The sequence below is a fragment of the Endocarpon pusillum genome (genome assembly GCF_000464535.1).
Source record: "Endocarpon pusillum Z07020 unplaced genomic scaffold scaffold371, whole genome shotgun sequence".
Lineage (NCBI taxonomy): Eukaryota > Fungi > Ascomycota > Eurotiomycetes > Verrucariales > Verrucariaceae > Endocarpon > Endocarpon pusillum.
Window position 1 is genome coordinate 134267 of NW_006916354.1, and position 22134 is coordinate 156400.

Sequence of the window (22134 nt, forward strand, 5' to 3'; positions counted from 1 at the left end):
AAGGTCCGCGTATGAGGTAGCAGCCGCTTTGGCGTCTGCATACTGAGGATTATGAGGCTTTGTAGGCTGAATCGGCTGCGTAGGAGCATTGATATCGATTAATTCGAAAATTCCCCTGCTCCAGGCAGTGGATCTGACGACTTCGTACCACTCCTTCCAGTCCTTAGGGCCTTCTAGCACCACAGGAGTCTTCTGGATGGCCGTCATTGCGTCGGTGAGTGCGTAATGCACTGTAGATCTTCGATAACCAAGCGTTCTGACGAATGCGCTGCGAAGAGAGGGCCAATTGGATTCTAGAGATAGGATAAGAGCTCTGAATTCGACCAATTGAGTCTATGAGTAGAAATTAGGCTGTGGTCACGTCAACCGGGCTCATAACTGTCAACCTGCTGTGCAGAGTGCGTAGAGAAGCAAGTTGATTGATAGCTACGGGGGTAGAGAGCGTAGATCTATGTACAATTGGCTGTACCGTACAGCGAAATTAGAAGCGAAATTGCGTCGGAAATTGACCAATTAGAAGCAGCAGAAACGCAGGGATTACGCATATTAAACGCGGCCAATTAGCCCTCTCAGAAGGTCAACACTATGCCTTCCCCGTAATCCTTCTATCCAAGCAATGACTGGCTTGGCTGCACTGCAGTGGTTCGACTTGGCTTCGGTGTCTCATCAGGCAAGGAAGCTTGCAAATGGTTTGACCAGCAACCTGTTGGCCTCTTAGTACTCTGGATAGTGTTTCGTGTCTTGAGACACAACGCTGATATTTGCAGGACGAAGTTCCTATGCCGTCTTGGCGGTCACGTGTTCGTGTCTTGTGTCCTGACCTTCTTATCCTCTAGGCGGGCCGTCGCGCTTCCTACAAAGCTATGTTGTTGGCAAGACCTCCACTCGATTCAGACATTCACGGAATGGAAGACATTAGGATCCCTGTCGCATAATCAATCACACCAAGGAGTCTCTGAGGCAATCACCACCATGTATTTGGTCAATACTAAATTGCTTGAGCTAGAAGAATTTGATTGTGAGCTAGATGCCACATACTGTACACTCTCCCACCGATGGCTCCCGGCTAAACAAGAAGTCTCGTTCCAGGATATCGCTCATCTTTCAACGTGTCAGAAAGAAGGCGTGACTAAACTGAGATCTGCCTGCCGGATCGCGCGGTCGCTGAAATTTGACTACATCTGGATTGATACTTGTTGCATCGACAAGTCTAGTAGTGCAGCCCTAAGCGAGGCAATAAACTCAATGTGGAAGTACTACGAAACGGGTCAAGTCTGTCTTGCATACTTAGCCGGATTTGTCATTGGAGATAGCGAGAGAACATTCGAACACTCATCATGGTTCACAAGAAGTTGGACGTTGCAGGAACTACTAGCTCCAATGGAGGTTATTTTTTTCGATGCAAATTGGCATGAATTCGGGACTCGCTCCTCCTTGTCGTCATTGATCAGCTCCATTACAGGCATCTATGAGCCAGCTCTCCATGGAATCGATCCTGCGCGATATTCCATTGCACATAGAATGTCGTGGGCAGCTGCAAGGGAGGCCACTCGGACCGAGGATCTTGCGTACAGTTTGATGGGCTTGTTCAACGTCAATATGCCTATGCTCTATGGAGAGGGCGCTAAAGCTTTCAGAAGGCTGCAGGAGGAGATCATCAAACAATCTGACGACCAATCAATTTTTGTCTGGTCTATGGCCAGCTCGACATTCTCATCAGGCCTGTTGGCATCCTCACCATCTGCTTTCGCAAATTGTCATTATATGAACTCTTCAGCGTTCGGTGCTGTCAGCCCGACCTTCTCACTGAGTTCAAGAGGTGTGGAGATCGACCTTGGGACCATCCCAGTAAGCCTCGATGAAGGCAACGGCATCTTCAAGGCTCTTCTTGAAGTTGTGCTAGTGCGTGAAGGAGCGGAAGACCTGTGCGTTGGGATATACCTTGGCAGTGTCAAGGGCCCGAGCAACTTTCGGCATCGCATCGCATATCGAGGTCAACAATTATGGATATGTCCGTACAGTGAGTTGAGCAGAGAATTCTTCCGTAAGCAAAGATATTGCGTTCGAGGGACTGGACACGTGTTCAAGTACAGATCTCGACGGAGAGTCTGGTTTGAGACACCCGCGGTCACTGATAACATGCTAGGCAATTTGGCCCCAAAAATTTATTGGAACAGTCGATGTGAGGCCTCGGACATCTCCTCCTGCGCCAAGTCTAGCTGGTTATCATATCGAGAGTCCAATCCCATCTGTACTGTCGACCTGACGTCTTGCAACATAGGTGTGCAATTTGTTCATTTTGGATTTGATGATACACTTCGACCAGTCTGCCTCATTACCGACTCCTCGTACGTACACATCCGTAAACAAGATCATCAACTTCTAAAACGGTCTATAGCAAATGTCGAAGGGAACCACCCTGATAGCAATGATGCGGTCGTCCACGAAAGCACAAAACCGATAGCATGCTTCTTGCCTCGCCCTGCTGCGCTCCGAAATGTGGAAGTCGAATATCTCTTTAACTTGCCATGGAGCTCAATGGACATGCGCGGACTCATACCGCATTTGGAGCATCGTGGCTGCTGGGCAGTGATCGGTGAAGCAGGACAAGATTTGCGTTTTCTAGTGGATTCTACAAATGTCCAGTATGCTGACCTGGGTAATCATGTACAATACAAATTATCCGTCAGTCTCATCCAAACGAAGATAGACTTTGGGTTTGCATGGACTCTACGTGTTGACATGCAGAACAGGCCACCAAAAAAGCAGGGCTAGTCCACCATGAACGCTGCATCTTCCAAGAGTCAGGCATACATCCGGTAGCGATACCCAGGCTCGGTGTATAGAGAAGCACTAGGTTGTTGTTATTTTCTGGGCACAGCTGGACAGGTCAAAGCTTACCACAACCAGGATGCCCGCAGCATATAAAGATTATATATATTAGCTGAGAAACTCGTGACAATTAGTTCGTTCTTCTCTTTATATTATTCTGAAACTGGAGGCGCTTATCCCGGATCATTGGAAGCACAAGCCAATATCGTTATGCAACCCAAGGAGGGCACCTCCGTTGAATCAGTATCGACTCGCCGCCCCCCGGACAAGAAGTATCCTTGAAACATGCCATTTCATCATCCTCCTTACTCCATACATCCTGGTCTTGAGCAAGCGCAAGCGGCATCTCACCACAAGCTACACCACGCTCGAGCTCATTTTCGACAAGTATGCTGCCGACAGGGTTCCTGACCAATTCGTTTCATTCTCGAGCGTGGTTGGCAGGTGTGCAGCCAGGATCTTTGGGCCTTCCTCGACGTCGGCTTCAGCCTCATCTACACAATCTATTTGATCCTGCGCCTACACGCCTTGTCGATCGCCAGCGAACGTGACTTCGCCGTTCTTGCAGGAACCGCCCTCGACATCCTGTCGGTTGCTGCACCAATTCTCATACCTCGTTTAGCATTTAATCTGATGTCCGAAAATGTGCTCTTCATTTCTCTCCGTACAATGATGTCTGATTTCCTTTCCCTTATTTGGGAAGAAATTGACTTTCTAGGACTTCAGTCGTTTCAGCGTTCATGGTGACATTCAAGCAGCCATTGATATAGAGCCGCCGCAGAGTGTGCTAGATGAGATTATAGAGGCAGAGGAACAGGCGGCAGCTGGTCGCAGACCGACGCAGAAGAGCAATTCCCCATCACGGCGTTCGGTGCAGGACTAGCAGATAGGGGGATCAAGATCAGTTCAGGTAACCATGATTCTGCAACGAACAAGGCGGTTGAGGCAGAGTTGAGGCTGCGGGTGGCAGGGAGCACAGTCTTGAAGATGGACAGTTAAAGCAGCACGAAGACTCGCCAAAGCCCAAACCAAAACCAAGTCACGCTCCCTCAATCCAGCGGCACAACAAGCCACCACCAAAGGATGGCATTGCCGATTAGGGCCTGCAGACTGATGGCGCCCTGACGGAAGCAAAAAACAGGCTTCAGAAACTGGAAGAGAGCGTCCAGCGGATGGAAGAGATGCCAGTGATGATTAAGTTTCTTAGAAGAGCGGATCATAGCGAGCCAGGAGATGGTCGGGGTGTAGCCAATGGGTTTGCGGACGAAGCCTAGCCGTTATACCTTATTTGGTCGTGAGCAAGGCACATTACTAGAGTACACTAGACACCAACAATGATCAATTGTGTCCACGGAGCCTGTAAAGAAGAAGATCCGGCGCCGACGTCTGACCTTAGCACTTCAACTATGCAATTTGCAGGTCTTTCTCCGCTTTGAACTCTAACGACTCTCTTACGCCGTTACAACACTGTTATATACTAGTACGTAAGCGTGAGGACGACGTGCGAGCAACGCATTGAGTTAGACGTTCAGCATCAGAATTTGAAGAGGCATTGCAACGACCTTGGTCTTCGGATTTCGGTGAATCATTGACCCGAGAGGAGATGGAAGGAGGGGGGTTCCCGTTGTGGCAGGACCCCGCAATGACGGGTTGAGCAATTTCCAAACTTTCTGTGCGTCCGCCAATGCCGAGTGTACTGGTAACATTTCTCAATTGAAGCAAGAAAGCCACTTCCCCTTCCACACATCTGAACACAACAAAGGGTATGTAGAGAGAAGAGCATCAGAACAAAGAACCATCGTGATGGCCTCAATCATGCAAAACGCCAACCGCCTGCGCAGAGCCCTTCTCAGCCATTCCGGCATCAGCTTCGGCGCATGGCAGATGCTACCCGGCGGCAACCTCTCTCGCACCATAGCGCGAACGGGCTACGATTGGGTATGCGTGGACTGTGAGCACGGTAACATCGCCGACAACCAGATGCACGAGTCCGTCGCCGCCATCGCAAGCTGTGGCGTCAGTCCTATTGTGAGGATACCAGCCAATGAGGGGTGGATGGTGAAGCGCGCACTTGATTCGGGCGCGCACGGCATCGTGGTGCCCTTGTTGTATACGGCTGACGATGCGAGAAAATTAGTCCAGAGTGCCAAGTTTCCTCCTGTGGGCCAGAGGGGGTATGGGAGTCCGTTTTCGATGGGCGCGTTTGGGGATCCGTCTGGGTTGGAGTATTTGCAGCAGGCAAACGAGGCGCTGGTGACGGTTGTGCAGATTGAGACGAGGGAGGCTTTTGAAGATGTGAGTGCTGGAGCTGATGGACGGGAGGCTTGCTGACACTAGACCTTGAACAGGTTGAGGCGATCGCGAAGGTGGAAGGTATTGATGTTCTCCTTGTTGGCCCATACGATCTCGGGAACAATCTCCATCACCCCATCACATCAGGAGAGCCTGATGTGGAGCTCAAGGCTGCGATTGAAAAGATTCGAAAGGCAGCTGTGACCGCGGGGAAGAAAGCAGGCATATACTGCATATCAGGAGAGCAAGCTAGGAGATATGCAGATCAAGGCTTTCACATGGTACGTCTCCTCCATTCTCTCACCCGCCTTGTTCACCAGCTGATACGCCTCAGATATCTGTCGTTGCCGATATGGTCGCGCTACCCACATTCATGGCAGATTCTCTCGTAAAGGCCAAAGGATCATACGGACATGCAGCATTGAACATGGCGAAAGGCGTTGTATACGGAACTGCCAGCTCTCTATCGTCCAAGGACAAGGAAGGGAAGAAGTCGTGATCAGCGGAGCAGAATACGATCTCTTGTAGCGATGCCCAAAAATCAATTGTATGTCGTTCATATAATCCCCTCCTCTGCCTCTCGGACCAATCTTTCCACCTCTTCAGCCGAAAACCGATGCATCAGCTTCTTAGCTTCTGAAACGATATCCGGCTTGGAATAGGTGTAGGAGACGCGTTGAACATGTAGAACCGGCGTATCGAACTCGTAGAGATGCTTCCAATTTTCCTGTCCCTTGGCCATGACATCGATCTCGGTGTAGTCGACCGGCCTCTTCTTCTGCACCACGGCGATATTCGTCTTTGCGGTCTCGCAGAGCGAGCAATTGGCGCGCGTGAAGAGGGTCAGGCGAGCGCTGTGCATGCGTAGTGCGGCGGACACCCTCATTGAAGCTCGAAGGGATTCTGTGTTGACAGGGGATTTGGCAAATTTGACGGATAGCCAGTGCTACTCGCAGGTATGTTTTGCGCAATAGTCGTGAGAGTTGGTAGCGTCCGGGTCTTGACAAATATGCTTAGCTACTAACTAAATGAAACTCACTTTTCTTTGGAAGAGTCTCGGCTTTGCTACACTTCTTTTACCTTCGGGTTGACAACCAGCAGCCGACACTATTCCTTTGCACATTACTGATTTTCACGTAGCGTCTGACGGCTACGAGGGAGCGAGGTGTAGTAAGGTGCCTTAGTTGACAATTTTGTGTCCCTCCGGGTCAGATAGGGAACATAGTTAAGTATACTCAACATCTGCTTCGCCTGGGCGGTTGTTGAAGCACTGGAAACCCTGGTAACAGTGGCTGTTTAGCTATTACGAAGGTAAGAAACTTGAACTTTTTGATGGCAAATAGGTCTCTTTATGTTTGGGATAATGCTAATTCGCTAGGAAGCAACTGTAAAATCCTCTGCCTTAACTTGTATAGATTAGACCGTGGCATAAACGTGAACTAACCTGTAGCCCACGACCTTAGGCGCAAAAGCCCTTAGCTTGCTTTTCTCGAGTCTTGGGAAACTTTGTCGAGTCTTTCTCCGGAGCAGATGTCAGACCTCTTTGTGGTTCTCAGACCCGACCGACCCCGTCCATGGGCGGAAATGCTGGACACGAATACTCTCTTAATCATGTATCAACAACCCTACAATAGGTTTTTTTTAGTATGACAAACATCGGCTCAGGCTAACAGGGTTCAGTTCTTGGTGAGTCGCCTTTATCAAATTTCAGCGAATGACACGGGTCCGTTGTTCTTAGAATATACTAGTTAGTACGTCATGCGAATGGAGACTCTTAGTGGAAGCTGGACTCAGTTCTTGAGCGTCAAGGAGACCCACACGAGTAAACAGTACGCCATCTTTCCTTTATATAGTACTAATTCCTTGTTGTTGTTCAATAATTTTAGCAATTCTCTCTAACCTGAAGGCACTTCGCTGGAAAATACTAGCCTGCTTTGCTGAAGCAGTTGCAAAGGCATGTCCCGCAATCAGAGTATCCATCAATCATATAAATTAAATCGGGACCCCGAAATTTCATCCCACAAGAAGAGTCCGCCAAGACCCTTTATCTCTAAAATAAAAAGACCTTTTCTGCCAAGACAAGTTCCGTTTGACTGATTTGACGAAAGCACGGATTTGGGTTACTTGACTCTATTTGATTTAATGGATAGCCTGCCTGGTATTACTAGTACAGACCCCCAAACTTTCTGTGGATCATTAAGGAACGTTCCTACAGTGGCTCGAAAAGGAATGGCGATGAATTGCAACGCTAGAATACAAGGGGGTTTTATGAGCGATCACGAAGTTAGTAGTAGAGACTTTCCAGCCCAGATGCAAATACTGAAAAGAGGCCAAAACGATTGTTGACAGAAATTAGTTTAGCACCAACAGTGGCCTCATTTTGCAGATGAGCGCCGATGAGGGGAGTGTCTGCCGGCTGCAAGAGATGGATGGTCTGCAAGACTGTATACTAGTAATGTCCAGGTTATGCGGTAGTGGTGAGGGATCTAGGAAAGACCGCCGGAAGTATTTTGACACCACCGAGCAATTCACTGGATTGGATACATGGTACGAGCTCGTCGCTGGTGAAGACATTGATCAAGATGTACGTGGTACTCCAATCTGGCCCAGAATCAGACAGCCACTCGCGGTCGCGGTCGCGGTCGCAGTCGCAGTCGTAGTCGCAGTCGCAAATTCTTTGACGAGTTGTTTGAAGGGAAGAAGCTAGCTGGTAAACCATTTCCTGCCAGCTCACGTGGTGGCTATGACACTACATTGGATGTGGACATGACCTTGACTACTATCATGCCCTGTGCTAGTTGTTCAATATCAGATTAACACTAGTTCAAGTTAGTATTAATGTTACTCAAACGCTACTTGAACATATTCAGCTATTTCAGTTATCATATAATCAAATATATCTATATTATTCTATGTATATCAAAATTCAAGAGATCAAAATGTTAGGGCTCAACTGGTCAAGACAAGTCTTAACTGAGATCAAGTCCAAGGGGGTTGGTTTGGTAGAGCAGGGGGTACAGATAGATCACTGAATGTCTTCAACTTGGGTATGAGCTGATAACATGAGTTGACTACGGAGTAAGAAGAACTATCTGACTATCTGCGGAAAGAGCGTGCTTATATAGATACGAGATTCGTATGCTCAGTTGTGCTCAGTAGTGAGGAGAGCTGAGCAACCGTTAGTATGCTCAGTCTTGGCTGTCCGTGAGCACTACCCTGGTGTCTGGTCCTAGTGTCTTAGCCGTGCGCCTAGCTTCCAGGCTGCGGGGCTCGGGCAACCTCCCTATCCTGGGTAGGTGCTGTAACACAAAATTCAAGAATTCAAGAATTCAAGAAATCAAGAAATCAAGAATTCAAAATTCAAGAAATTAAAAGATCAAAATTCAAGAAATCAAGAGATCAAAATTTAACTTAAAAGAAGTAATTTTATAAATTATTTGTCACGTGTCACGTTGGAAGCAGGCGACGAGTGCGCGAGATCTTCAGCCCATGTTGAGTGCTATCCTAAGACTGCAGAGCCGACGAGGATGGCACTGGGGTCGCTCCTATATAGCGAGCATGCCCCTTACTAACGCGTAGTGCCAATCAATACCCGGCGGCCCTAGCGCTAGCGGCCGACAAGCATGGCAGCCGTGACATTATTAGTAAATCAAATTAAAGTAAACAATACAAATAATCAGGTAAAAATAATATAATAACTATAAGATTTCTTAAATATTTAGTAATTTTAAGTTAAAGAGTTCAAAACTTTTTAATGAATTTTTTTAATATTTTCAAATTGTTGGAAATAGACAGGGCAGAAGCAGTATGTTGCCATGGCGTGGCCAGAGAGATTGTAGATTCTATCTAGAATAGGGGCAGATACTTATGGATCTGCACCAGCATTGATGTCATGTGATATATCACATGACCTTGGCGTGCCCTGCGCATGCCTTGTGTACGGCCTGCGCATGCTCTGTGCATAGCCCTCGAATGGGTCCCGAATGCACTTCTCAACACAAATAATATTTGAGTTATTAAATATACTTGAGTAGTACTTGAGTTATTAAATTTGCTCTGAAGTATTTGCCTATTTAAGAAATGCGCCAGCACTACATCCAAGTACGTTCAAACACTCAGAGCGCGTTCAGAGTATACTCTGAGCGCACTCCGAACGCACTCCGAATACGCTTGAAATATACTTGAGTTCATCTAGTGGTGAGCATGGTAGTAGCCCTTGCGCGCCAGCACCGTGCTTTACAACAAATTCAGCCCATTATTAACGATTTTGAAGCTTCAGAGGCTGTCTAAATAGAATAAGTGGCAGTTCTTGACTTCAGTATAAACTAGGTTTGAGAAGATTTGACCTTATGCCCACAAAGTAGTGGCTGTTCGAAATTTGGTGCTGCACAAGTGGGTATGCTGCACAAGTGGGTATGCTGCACAAGTGGGTATGCTGCACAAGTGGGTATGCTGCACAAGTGGGTACTGCACAAGTGGGTATGCTGCACAAGTGGGTATGCTGCACAAGTGGGTATGCTGCACAAGTGGGTATGCTGCACAAGTGGGTATGCTGCACAAGTGGGTATGCTGCACAAGTGGGTATGCTGCACAAGTGGGTATGCTGCACAAGTGGGTGAGCTACATTAACGGGCGATTTGGGTTGTTAGATCCCTAAGCATGCACGTTAGTGCCTGTCATGCTCGAGGCTGTCAGTAGTCTGTGCTTTTCTGCTGTAGGCACGAATAAGAACGTGCTTGTCACTCTGATACTGCAATCGATAACTGAGCAGCGACGCGGAAAGAGACGCATTTTTAGCGTGTGGAGCCCAATAACCTTGAGTGGCCTGTTATATCAAAGAGCCGACGTGTAGATTGAGGTGGCTCTTTATTAGTACAGTAGGCAGTCATTAGCTTGCAGACTACCGTCTTTCTGGAAGTCGCCGGAAATCCGCTGGTGAGCTTTTGCAGTAGATATTGTTCAGCTCTTGGCTGCAACCTCCAAATCCATTATATGAGCTAAGCTTGGTACCACTTAAGTTCCTTCGCAGAGTTCTGTAGTATAGCTTTGCTAAGACGGTCATCTAGCTTCATGCGGCTCCAAGTTCCTATTATCCAACCAATCTGTTTGATTGCAAGGAAATTAGCTACAGGATTATGAGGAAAGACAAAACGCAGGGGTAACACATATAAATACTTACTATTGTCTGACAATTTGAATTATCGTCCAGATCGAGTGTCCGCCAAGACCAATATTATTCCATCGAAAATGTCCTTGGACATTAAGTCTTTCTATCAGGACCTCAGTTTGACTAATTTGTCAAATCCACGGAGGCTGATTTGCCTTGACGAAAGCACCGAGTTGATTTGATTTGCCAGATATTTGATTTGATTTGATTTGATGGACACACTGCCTGGGAGCGCCAAAATTGGAAACATTTACTGAGACAACAGAATCTAGGGCGGGAGCATTCCAGCTAGCACCATTTTGGTTATGATTATCAGAGAGAGCAGATGGGAGAAGCAATTTGCCCTTGGGAGGAGATTTCTCCGGCGGAGTAGGGCTGCCTGCAAGAGCAGCAACGTGTCATTAAGACAAAATTATCGATTGTATCTCCAAACAAGAATCTGCTGAGATCTGGCGTCCTTTTCGGAGTAGCTGAAGTCCAAGACATATTGCTTCGAAAATTTCCTGCCTTTAAAACCCAGGAAACTCTTCGCACGGCATAATCAATCGACACATAAGAATGGGAAACATGAAAACTGAAACGAGCTTACTAATTTATAGCGAACCAGATATGACTGAACGACCAGCCTTGATAAGGACCTCGCTCAGGTTGACACCAATTCAACTGGAAATTATACACCGCGTGCTCCTACCACATAGGAATGCGAGAACATTCGCAACCTTCAAGCTTGGGATCACTCTTATCACCCACAGAGAAGAATGCGGCCAAAATGGGTTGCTCAAAGTCAACAATATCCCAATACTTAGCAGGAGTTAGGGGGGTCTAACTGTCAGATTAAATTCGAGGTTGGACACCTGAATCCAGGGACCAACGACGGAGGGACAATTGATGCTCTCGAAGGGATTAATTTGTACAGCTTGGTGGCAACGATAAGAACTAGGTTGTGGATTTGAGGTTTGTGTTCCGAAGCGGAATGCCAGCTCGGTGGCTTCTGAGTAACTTGCTGCTGTGACCAGGCATTCTTATCTGCCCAAACACCGAAACCGTGTAACTGGGTTAGTCAGAAATAGAACCAAAGTGCTCAAGTTCATTATCAACAAGAATTCGTGAGAGCATCTTGACAGCTGTTTTAATAACCATCGACCATGCCTTATCTCTGTTGCAACACAACCAAGCCGCGACGAAAACATCAAGTCAGAGTCTACTCGTTCGATGACCCAGCGCCAAGGATACATGCGGTTGAACTTCGGCTTGGTGAACGCTCCAACAATTACTATCATCCGGGTAGTATTCAATCTCGATTACCTCGCTCTGGCACAGTAGGTCTTCCTCGTTCACTCACGACACCATGGCTTCAGGAAAATGTGTCCACAAAGGATGTGGTAAAGTCTTCGCAGACCCAGAAGAGCCTTGTGTATACCACCCAGGACCGCCAGAATTCCATGAGGGCCAAAAAGGTGGGTTCAGCTGCACGGTGGGTTGGAGGTGGATGCTGACTTCAATACCAAGGATGGAAATGTTGCAAACCCCGTGTCTTGACCTTTGATGAATTTCTTGATATACCACCCTGTACGACTGGGAAGCACTCAACCATTGAAGATACACCAACACCTGCCCCTCCGCCTGTGACCTCAGAAGACACCCTACCTACCCCTCCTCCTCCGAAACCTATCTCTACCATAGCTAGCAACGGTAATTTAAGCACGCAGCCTGCGGTAGCCGCTCCATCACCCGCAAGATCGCCCGCCCCTCCGCCAGAGTCTGAATCCGATGACCCATCACTGGAGATCAAGCCGAAAGCCACTTGCAGGAGACGGGGCTGCAATGTAACATATGACCCTTCGACAGATCGGAAAGATGAAGAGTGCGTCCATCATCCGGGGCACGCCCTATTTCATGAAGGGAGTAAAGGCTGGACCTGCTGCAAGAGGAGAGTGCTAGAGTTTGACGAATTCATGAAGATCGAAGGTTGCAAAAAGAAGAAGCGACACATGTTTATTGGTAAGGGAAAAGCTGCGGGTGAAGAAAAGCTCGAGACTGTCAGGTGAGTCGGTTGCGCTGCCAACGGGAAGCTATCTAAAGCTAAATATTCAATCAGGAGCGACTTCTATCAGACGCCAACGACAATTATTGCATCATTCTATCTGAAGAAGGTTGACAAGGCTAAAGCAAAAGTTGACTTTTCATCTCCGACGACTCTTGACCTCGACCTGACTACATCCGACAGCAAACGCTATGTTGAAACTATACCTCTCTTCGCAGCCATTGATCAAAAGACATCACAGTTCAAGATCATGGGAACGAAGCTTGAATTAACGCTGGTGAAAGCAGATGGAAGTAGCTGGCCGGTCTTACGGAGTGATCAAGCCAGAACAGGAGAGATTATCCAGGTTGGTCGACCAGGACGAGCCTGAAGAAGGGTATCATGTACCATGATGATAAATGCATAGCGAGTCACTGGAAAGTAATCCACATTTGTCTAGACATATTCATCTTCGATGACTACCCTCGGCAGAGATATCAACACAATGATTCTCACTATCGAACTTCTGGATTACATTATGAAATTGCACCTCAGCCATAGAACTTCACGCCGCACACCAAACCTCTGCGCCCGCAGGAATCATGTTCTCAAAATAGTCAAATGTAGCACCCCCTCCACAGGCCACAACCAGCATCGAATAAAGCCGGACCCATAATATGAGATTGGGAAAAAGGAAGATGCAACTTTTTCATTTCTTCGAAGCCGGGAACGGAGGAGAAACCCACAGGAGAAAAGAACCACACCAGTTCGAAACCCCGAGTCAAATCTCAGAGAATCGATCAAGTAGTCCGTCCGTAATTGGAAGTGGTGACCCTCAGCATGCCACGACGGTGCGTGGAGCTTCGTTGTTATGTTTACATGGTATGTAAACCTCTACTGATAATGGGAAAAAAGAAGGAGAGAGGAGAGGTTCGCGGCTGGAGGAAAAGGTTTTATGGGCATGGAAGTGCGCGGCTAGTTTGTATTGGGTTAGTACGTGAATTGGTCTTGGCGTGGTGGACCTACTAAGTAAGTAGTACTAGTCAAATTACGTAGTGCCACGAATTTTCCCAACTTGTGGAGACTTTTGCTCAGTGGTCCTCCAGACTGAGGGTATATTTACAGCGTTACTCAATAGAGAAGACCTTTGATGTACGGACGTCAAGGCTGATGCTTGATGATTTCTTATTCCAGATTAGGATTATATGAACGCTCTTATGGTGGGCGTCTATCCCATCTCCGCTCTACGTTGTTGGGTATCCTTAAGTCGTTGAAGACACAATGCTAATCGCTGTTACATGTCATCGACCTCATTCCTATGCTCATCAACCGTTCGGACACCAACATCCAGCTGTTGAAGACTGGATGTGGTCCACAGCACAAGTTCACCCCAATCTGGCCCAGCATCGCTCACGCAGAGGCATTTCCTTACCTTCTGCCTTTCTGATACCATCCGTCTCTTCGCGCCAGGCGAAGTATTCACCCAACCTGACCTCTGCATAAGATGCATAGTCAAAATCAATCTGTGAGATTGTGGCTTGTATCAGCGCCCAAATGCCCCAGTACAAGCCTGGAATGCCTCTGAAGTCATCTACCTGCTTCAGCATATCCTGAACCATATCTTCTTTCAGGTTCACGTCTCGCGGCCACGCCGTTACGGCCCTCAAATATTCCTTTAGAAAGGATCTCCTGACTGATTGGCTTGGCAACATGGTGTAGTCACAGTCGTAGCCGCCCCACTCAGCAAAGTGGTTGGCGACATCGAAAGCAGCGGGGCAGGCAGTAGCATATTCGTAGTCGATAAATCTTACTGTTTCAGATTCGGAGTCGTTGGCAGCGTTGGTCTTCCGTCCATTGGGTAGGATGATAACATTAGCACTGAGAAGGTCGCAATGCCCAAATATCATTCCATGCCCTTCTGAACAACCTACAGAGTCTAGGTCGCGGAATGACCGGTCAAGCTCTGCTTGTAACTGCGACTTTCGGCTTTGAGCAGCTGATGTGTCCGTAGGGAGGGCATCGATCCACTTTTGCATGACAGTCCAAATATTTGGTGTTGGCTTGTTTTTCGCAGGAGTATGGCCGTTGGCGTAGGCGCCCTTGACGCCATTTGTCACAGTCTCACGATGATAGTCGTCAGGAAGAGGTACGTTATGCCATTCTCCCAGCCTTCGTGCAACAGCTCGCCAAACATTTTCCTTAATAAGATCTTGAGGCGTGCAGACCCGACCTTGAATGAAATTGTACAACAGGCCGTTGTTGAATCGTGCCAGTAAAGGCGGGGCCAGACCGCGCTCTGCAAGTAGACCATGTGATTGTGCTTCTCGGTCCCGGTCTATTAGAATGTCGGTGTTGTTCCCGTATGCGCGTAGGAGGATAGCCTCATCGTCTATTTGCTCGGTCGACTTTTTAGGTATTTTCTTGACAATTTTGAGAAGCTGTCCAAGCTTCAGTCTTATCCCTCATGCATGGGTACTTGCAAGAGACCCACGGTATTGGTAATTCCGTCCTTGAATTTGACGATCTCAATTGGCCCCTCCGAATGCTCCCACTCCGGTCGAAGGTTGAAGACCAGAGCCAATGCTGATTTTTCCGAGCAATCGTTGTCGTACCCAAGAGGGATGTAGCGAAGCTGCTCATGGACCCCATTGGGCCTTGCTGAGTGACTCATGATCAAGGCTCGTAATGTCTCTGTCACAATTGGATTTGGTGTCTATTGCATGAGGGCAAAATCGGTGGAATAATGATTGTTTGGTCCTAAGAAACTGGTTTGAGGGGCATGAATGTGAGCACGTGCATGACATTCGAGCTCTGTCAAGGTCACTACCTACTCGTATGAGCTTACCTTTTTACTTCAGATAGACCGTAGAGGATCTATAAGGCCAGGTCGAGGTGAATATTGGCGTATCTTGACAAGTTGGAATAAGCAGTTCGAGATGAAGACACTTTCGTCTGAACTTATACATACCATTTCCAAGGACCAGCGTGATGTAGGGTTTAGCCATTTTAGCTCTGCTCGGCAGAGGGTTATGTGGCTGGCATGCCTCCCGAAGGTGCCCGAGCTAGGTGGATGCCCAAGATGATGACCATCAACATACGTAGTACAATAGTACATTGTTGTGAAAATACTCCGTTGAGCACCAGTCCATGAGTCGAGCGAGTCTTCTATCACGTGTTGATTCTATGCGGCCTAGATCGGAAGGAGCGTCGATATCTGAAGCCCTTCCTAGCCCATTGGCACCTGCCTGCCTTATCTCTACACAATGGCTTATCTAGCAAACCAGTTGAAGGCTCCTCCTCGTGCAGCAGTAGCTACACTTCTGGAGTGTGGGGGCTACGATCTGCGTCTTTCTTCCAGATGGCTATCTCTTCGTCTTTTCCTATGTCTTCTCCTGTTGCCCTGAAGTTTCGGTATGGCGCAAAATTCCACTGAGCATACGCACCTATTATCAGCCCAACACAGGCGGCTGAGTACTTTGCAGCAGGAGAGTGATGCTCACTCGATTATTAGCTCTCATTTGAGCAAAGAGGAGCAGCTGTTATCGGACACTGCGGTTGGAGAACGATTGCCATACAATGACTACACTACTATAGACTGGCTTCATGACTTGGTGCGCTACCGTCAGTTGTTTGCATAAGATCCGGGACTGAATCATTACAGGTCAAAGACTCCTTTCGAAGACGAGCCATCCAGTCGCGGAAAGGATTAAGGTACAGTGTGTCCGTAGCATTTGATTCTTGTCAGGGATGGATTGCTGTTGCTCTGATCGGAATGCTCACTGCATGTGTGGCATTCGTGGTAGATGTGGGAGTGGTGACTGTCAGCGATTGGAAGATAGGATACTGCAGCAAGAATATCTTTGCGAGTAGGGAGAGCTGCTGTACCAAGAGGTCACCATTGGTGGCTTTAGCTGATCCGGGAGACACATGCACGGATTGGAAAGTCTGGACGCAGAATTATTGGAGCAGCTTTGCCATATATGTCGGCTTCGCCTTGATCTTTGGTATCATTAGCGGCTCTGTCACCATGACTACGAAGAAATCGTTACCAGCAGCAGCTCCTGGACACGGTGATAAGTTCCAAAACAATGGCAAAGCCTCTCAGTCGCCGGACCCGCCCGTCACTGGCAAATCAATGTACATGGCTGCGGGATCTGGTATACCTGAGATCAAGACCATCCTTTCCGGCTTTGTGATACCGCACTTCCTCGACCTGAAGGTCCTTGTCGTGAAGGCTGTTGGTTCAATCTTTGCAGTTTCAACTGGTATGTGCCTTGGCAAAGAAGGGCCTTTCGTTCACATCTCTACTTGTGTGGCGTATCTCGTTGGTGTTCAGTTTCCAAAATACAAAGAGAATGGTCGAAAGCTGCGAGAGCTTCTGTCAGCAGGCTGTTCCTCTGGCTTGTCAGTCGCTTTTGGTGCGCCCATTGGGGGTGTGCTGTTCAGTTATGAAGAGATCAGCACTTACTTTCCCCGCAAAGTTCTTTGGCATGCTTTTGTCTGCTCTCTTTTTGCAGCAATCACTCTTAAAGCACTCAACCCTACCGGAACCGGTAAACTCGTCCTCTTCGAGACGAACTACGGGACATCTTACAGGGCGATCCACTACGTTGTTTTTGTGATACTCGGCATCGCCGGCGGTCTATTCGGTGGGATATTCTGCAAAGCAAACTTTCTTTGGTCGAAGACATTCCGCAAATATAACATCATCAAGAACAATCCTGTCTTTGAGGTCTTTCTGGTCGTTTTTGTGACAGCTCTTCTCCAATATCCGAATCCACTGACACGCGAACCCGGCGACATTATTATCAAAAACCTCCTCGTCGACTGCAGGGGTGCCTCAAGCGAATCTTGGGTTTGCGAGAAAGAAGGCTCAATACCAGAACGAATGGGCTACATCGGCTGGCTGGTCCACGGTACGCTGGTCAAGCTCATCCTCACAATCATAACTTTCGGATGTAAAGTCCCCTCTGGCATTATTATTCCGGCTTTGGATGGTGGTGCATTCTTCGGTCGTCTGCTTGGTCAATTCATCCCTGGAATTTCACCCGGCATTTTTGCGATGGTGGGAGCAGCTTCATTTCTTGCTGGAGTGTCTCGTATGACCATATCTCTTGCGGTAATCATGTTCGAACTGACTGGTGAGCTGGAATACATCGTCCCCGATATGATCGGCATCATGGTTGCCAAATGGGTGGCAGATGCTCTAGAAGAAGAAGGTGTCTACGATCTGGCGCAGACAGTGCTTGGTCATCCATTCCTCGATGCTGAGCATTCCATGGCACTCGTTCAAGCCGAACAATATCTTGTCGAGGAGCTCATACCTCCAGAACAGACGATGAAAGAAATCACCGTCGAAGTACCATCAATGGGCCGTGTGTCAAGGAAGATGCTCTCAGAAAAGCTATCTCAGCTCAGAAGACGAGGTCTGATGGATGCCGGGCTTGTCCTTGTACAGGACGGTATGCTGCAAGGCTACATCGCGGAAGGTGAGCTTGAATTTGGGCTGGAAGAAGTTGGCAAACAATTCGAGGAAAATGCCCTTGTCAGATTGCTTGGCGCATCCGAGGTGCAAGAGTTCGATCTGAGCATGTTCGTTGACAGGACGCCATTGACCGTTTGTGCCAAAGCGCCGATGGAGTATGCAGTTGAGATGTTTGGCAGATTAGGACTTCGCCATCTTTGTGTGGTTGAAGAGCGGACTGGAAGACTGGTGGGCGTTATAATCAAGAAGAGGTTGGTTGTTTGGTTGGAGAGTCTCAAGCAGCATCATTAAGAGTCCTGCTGCCTAGAGGTGGTCACGTGTGGAGTATATAAATTTTGTAAATGTAGTCATTGTTGGAGATGAATCTTGCTCTGTAACATTGTAACAAGCGTCTAACAGATAACTTACTAGCCATTGTCAGGCTGCAAGAAGATATTTCTGTCTATATTTTGCCACAAGCCCATACTGTGAAGTACTAAACTCGCCCCCATCCTTTATCGCCAAGGGGTGGCTTCTGGCTGCGCCGTGTGACATCATGCCGCTCGTGGAGGATCAGGATTCTGACCAAATGAGCTTGCAGCTAATAAGTCAAATCATCCGAGGTCACCTTCAAGAATCGATAAGTTACAAGACTGCAACGAAGATAAGAACACTCTCCATTTCATAGTGCGAAGAGGTTGTGTATCATTGTGCCACATACCAATACATCTAGCAGTCAGAAGGAGACAGATGGCACCATCTAGCCAAGAAAAGGAGAAGAAGTCCAGATGGCGCTCCATGCTAGGAGGTCATAACGACACTCGGGCAGATGAAGCCAGTCACCTTAGACCTGGTCCAAGTCCGAAGGACTCTGCCTACGGTGGCTCTGAGCGAACAGCATCTGAGCAGCCATGTACACGACCACAATCAGCAGAGCCATCAGAGACAAAGGTCAAGAAAGATCCATACACAGGAAACATCGTGACTACGACAATCACTACCACAACAACCACCACTACAGTCACTACGGGCTCTGGGGAGCACATCAAGACTGAATCGACGCCGACAGCAGAGGCAGATGCCACAGTTACAGTTCGTAACTCAGGTGAACCTACAAGCGCCCCAACTGCGGCGCACGTCAGACCAGCCAACCAGCAAGAAAATGAAATTAAACATGGACATCCAGAGTCCCGACACGGTGCAGCGCCTGGAACGTATAATCCCGCCGCCCACCTCACAAATCCTGCCGAGCTTGATGCACCTGTCCCTGGCGCAGCATCGGCAGAAGAAGAGGGCCCTCCAATACCGGCGAAGAGCAACAGACGTATCTCAAGAGAAATGAACTACCAGCCACCGCGACCGATAAGTGAGGTCACGGAACCGCCTGTATCGCCGATCGGCAGCCCATCACAGCATAACTTTTCCTACCCTGCAAGGACCTCACCACACCAAAGTCAGCAGCCATCACAAAGTCAGGAGCCACTTCAAGGTGAGCGATACCACCAAGATCAGAAGCCATATCAAGGTCAGGGGGCACATAAAGACAAACAGCCTCATCAAGAGCAGCAGGCCTATCAGCCATATCCAGGTCACCCAACGTCTCAAGGCCAGCAACCGTACTCGAGCCTGCAAACGTCTCAAGGCCAGCAACCGCATTCGAGCCTGCAAACGTCTCAAGGCCAGCAACCATATTCGAGCTTGCAGACATCTCATGGCCAGCATGCATATCCAAATCAGCAGGCATATCAGGGTCAACGATCCCCCCCAAACCAAGCTTCCAGTCCAGCGCAACACATAGCACCTGATGGCACAACCCGACCAGGCCAACGACCTGGAACGTTCCAAAATTTGAAGGTAGCTGCGGCGGGTATACATGTAAGTAAATATGGTCGAAAGGCACTTAGTTTGCTCACTAACACATCCGTTATAGGGAGCGGGTGAGACACTCCGCGGCACGCTCAACTCTTCGATTGACCGACATATCGGACATGCACCTCCCGAAAAGTTGGCGGCACATGAGCAGGTCGTGGCTCATGGAGCATCTGAGATTGAGTCGGGCAAACTCTATCATGACCCTGCGCGGGAGCAAGATAGACTTAGGACCAAGGGAAGATTGGGAGGTATTTTGAGGAAACCTGTACCATAGCCATGAACGGAGCTAAGACTGGGTATTTGGTAATACGTAGATGCTATTTATTGACGGCTTATATGAGATGTAGCTTCAGTTCTTTCGTGATTCACCGTCTGCCGATTAGAATACCCTTTTTAGTATATTCATTTGGTGTGATCTTTCTCGAGAGCCATACACAATATGTACCAGCTGCCACAGCTTAGAAACAGCGTGGTTACTGTTTCTGTGAATTGACTATTAGCATCCCTCCTCAGATCCAGTATTGCGTCTGTGACGTAAAAATAGGTGTCAGTCTTCAGAAATACAGGATTCCAGCAGCATCTGTTTCCTCCCATCTCTTCATCTTCCTATAATGATTGCGAAGCATCTCTTTCTAATTCAGTGTGTCCATCAAATCAAATCTTGGCAAATTAGTCAAGCTGAAGTCTTGACAGAAAAGTCCCTTCAGTATTTTGAAATATTAAAGGATAATAATAGTCTTGGCGGACACTCGAACTGGATGAGAATTCAAGTAAATCCCTAGAAATATGTTGCTTACTGAGATTTGACTCGGGTTGACAAATCATGCCTTGTTTGATTTGATGGACACCTTGCTTTCTATAACTTATTCGGTAGAATAGGCCATATATCAGAGGTATTTGTTATCGGATCGTAGTATCCGACTACATTTATGCCAGCACTACCGCAGCTACTGGTGCTGAGCTCTCACTCTACCATAGCCACAGGACGAGACTGGGCTGCAGCGGAGCGTGTCGGTTCCGCTTCAATCTGCTCCAACCTCATTGTGTCACCATCTCCCCCTTCCAAAATGTGGTTTTGTTGCAGCTCTCTGCTGCTGTTTGCCGCATTATTATCACGGTGGGTTCAATATAGGTGACCATTGAGCTCCTTAGCCATAGAGCTCGAAGGATATCAGTCCCTTGGAGGATACTCGACAATACAAGGTCTTCTTACACGAGTGAAGCTTGACATGGCTCGCCGCACAGCTCTCAGTGACCCGCACAGCGCGATAGACATTTTGAAAGAAGATGGAGGCGTCATTCTGACTGGCTTCACAACTCCACGCGAGGTAGAGAAGGTCAACGCCGACGCCGCACCGTATATCAGCGCAATCGTGAAAGATGTAACAAACTCATTGCTACTCGGTCACGAACAAAAGGTTAACGAGACCTAATAGCGCTTATCACGTGGTCTTCCGCAAGGAGTAGCACGCTGCCATCGCCTCTTCGGGCGCAGCGAAACGGCTCGCGAGATCTGGCTCCAACAACCAGACCTGCTCAAAATTCTCAACCATTTCCTGAGCACTGTCTCTCAGCCGTATAACTTCGAAGATGGCGTGGAGTTGTCTACGGGTCCCATTCTCTCGGCAGCAACGACGCTGGACAATGGACCCGGTGTAAAACAGCAGGGCTTGCACCGCGACGACTACATCTGGCAGCAAACCCACCGTGGTCATCAGGGAAATGAGTATGCGTTAGGCTCGGATGTTGGTATGGCAGTCCTCGTTCCCGGGTCGGCTACTACTGTTGAGAATGGGGCTACTCTGGTACGTTCATCAGATCCTTTGCTGGCATGATGACCATTGCTGACAACACGTGCCTTATCGCCATCTAGTTCATTCCCGGGTCCCACATGTGGGACCACTCCAGGCGTCCAAAGACCGAGGAGGCGGTATCAGCTGAAATGAGCTTGGGCGAGGCGTTTGTTTTCTTGTCCTCTACCGTCCATGGTGGCGGCGCAAATTCGACCCCCAAAAGTAGACCTGTGCATGGCTTCTTCTTTTGTCGCTCATACATACGGCCAGAGGTTGGTACAAGAGAATTTGTTTCCCTGCTATCGCAAACCTCCTGAGCTCCTTGGTTAATTTTAAAAGGTACCATTATTCTCATTGGCTGACTTCCTGTTAGGAGAACCAGCATTTATGGTGGACCAGGGAAGAGGTCCGGAAATGGTCTCGAGCAGCTCAAAAGCAGGCGGGATACATTCTTGACAATCCCTATCTTGGGCACTGTGATGAGAAAAACCCCATTGATGCGGAGCGCGACCAGGACAGACAGGTATTACTACATACAGAGGATTCTCATTTGCAGTTGCTACACAGCTAATACACCACCCAGATTTCCAGCTAGGCAGGAGATTGACATAGTCCGAGGAGGCGTAAAAAGGAAAAGGAGCGAAAGGCATTCTGATGCAATAGCAGAAAAATTCATGCCCTCATGAAAACA

The 22134-nt window shown here is 48.2% G+C and overlaps 7 protein-coding genes across 7 annotated transcripts; 5 read left to right on the forward strand and 2 right to left on the reverse strand.

Moving 5' to 3' along the window:
- Positions 1-972: 972 nt before the first annotated feature.
- Positions 973-2775, forward strand: EPUS_06018 (uncharacterized protein; the record flags this gene model as incomplete). The annotated part of the gene is made up of 1 exon (XM_007805014.1): positions 973-2775. One exon carries the CDS (start codon positions 973-975, stop codon positions 2773-2775), a length of 1803 nt encoding a protein of 600 aa, XP_007803205.1.
- Positions 2776-4635: 1860 nt separating this feature from the next.
- EPUS_06019 (uncharacterized protein) lies at positions 4636-5623 on the forward strand (the record flags this gene model as incomplete). Its single annotated transcript, XM_007805015.1, has 3 exons — positions 4636-5127; positions 5181-5405; positions 5459-5623. 3 exons carry the CDS (start codon positions 4636-4638, stop codon positions 5621-5623), a joined length of 882 nt encoding a protein of 293 aa, XP_007803206.1.
- Positions 5624-5680: 57 nt separating this feature from the next.
- On the reverse strand, positions 5681-5986 carry EPUS_06020 (uncharacterized protein; the record flags this gene model as incomplete). Its single annotated transcript, XM_007805016.1, has 1 exon — positions 5681-5986. One exon carries the CDS (start codon positions 5984-5986, stop codon positions 5681-5683), a length of 306 nt encoding a protein of 101 aa, XP_007803207.1.
- Positions 5987-11639: 5653 nt separating this feature from the next.
- Positions 11640-12705, forward strand: EPUS_06021 (uncharacterized protein; the record flags this gene model as incomplete). The annotated part of the gene is made up of 3 exons (XM_007805017.1): positions 11640-11748; positions 11801-12335; positions 12390-12705. The coding sequence occupies 3 exons, from the start codon at positions 11640-11642 to the stop codon at positions 12703-12705; spliced, it is 960 nt and encodes a 319-aa protein (XP_007803208.1).
- Positions 12706-13699: 994 nt separating this feature from the next.
- On the reverse strand, positions 13700-14985 carry EPUS_06022 (uncharacterized protein; the record flags this gene model as incomplete). Its single annotated transcript, XM_007805018.1, has 2 exons — positions 13700-14752; positions 14806-14985. 2 exons carry the CDS (start codon positions 14983-14985, stop codon positions 13700-13702), a joined length of 1233 nt encoding a protein of 410 aa, XP_007803209.1.
- A 1356-nt stretch (positions 14986-16341) lies between these two features.
- EPUS_06023 (uncharacterized protein) lies at positions 16342-18090 on the forward strand (the record flags this gene model as incomplete). The annotated part of the gene is made up of 1 exon (XM_007805019.1): positions 16342-18090. The coding sequence occupies one exon, from the start codon at positions 16342-16344 to the stop codon at positions 18088-18090; it is 1749 nt and encodes a 582-aa protein (XP_007803210.1).
- A 438-nt stretch (positions 18091-18528) lies between these two features.
- EPUS_06024 (uncharacterized protein) lies at positions 18529-22038 on the forward strand (the record flags this gene model as incomplete). Its single annotated transcript, XM_007805020.1, has 7 exons — positions 18529-19653; positions 19709-19898; positions 20803-21032; positions 21087-21455; positions 21524-21715; positions 21817-21966; positions 22027-22038. 7 exons carry the CDS (start codon positions 18529-18531, stop codon positions 22036-22038), a joined length of 2268 nt encoding a protein of 755 aa, XP_007803211.1.
- Between the last annotated feature and the right edge of the window lie 96 nt (positions 22039-22134).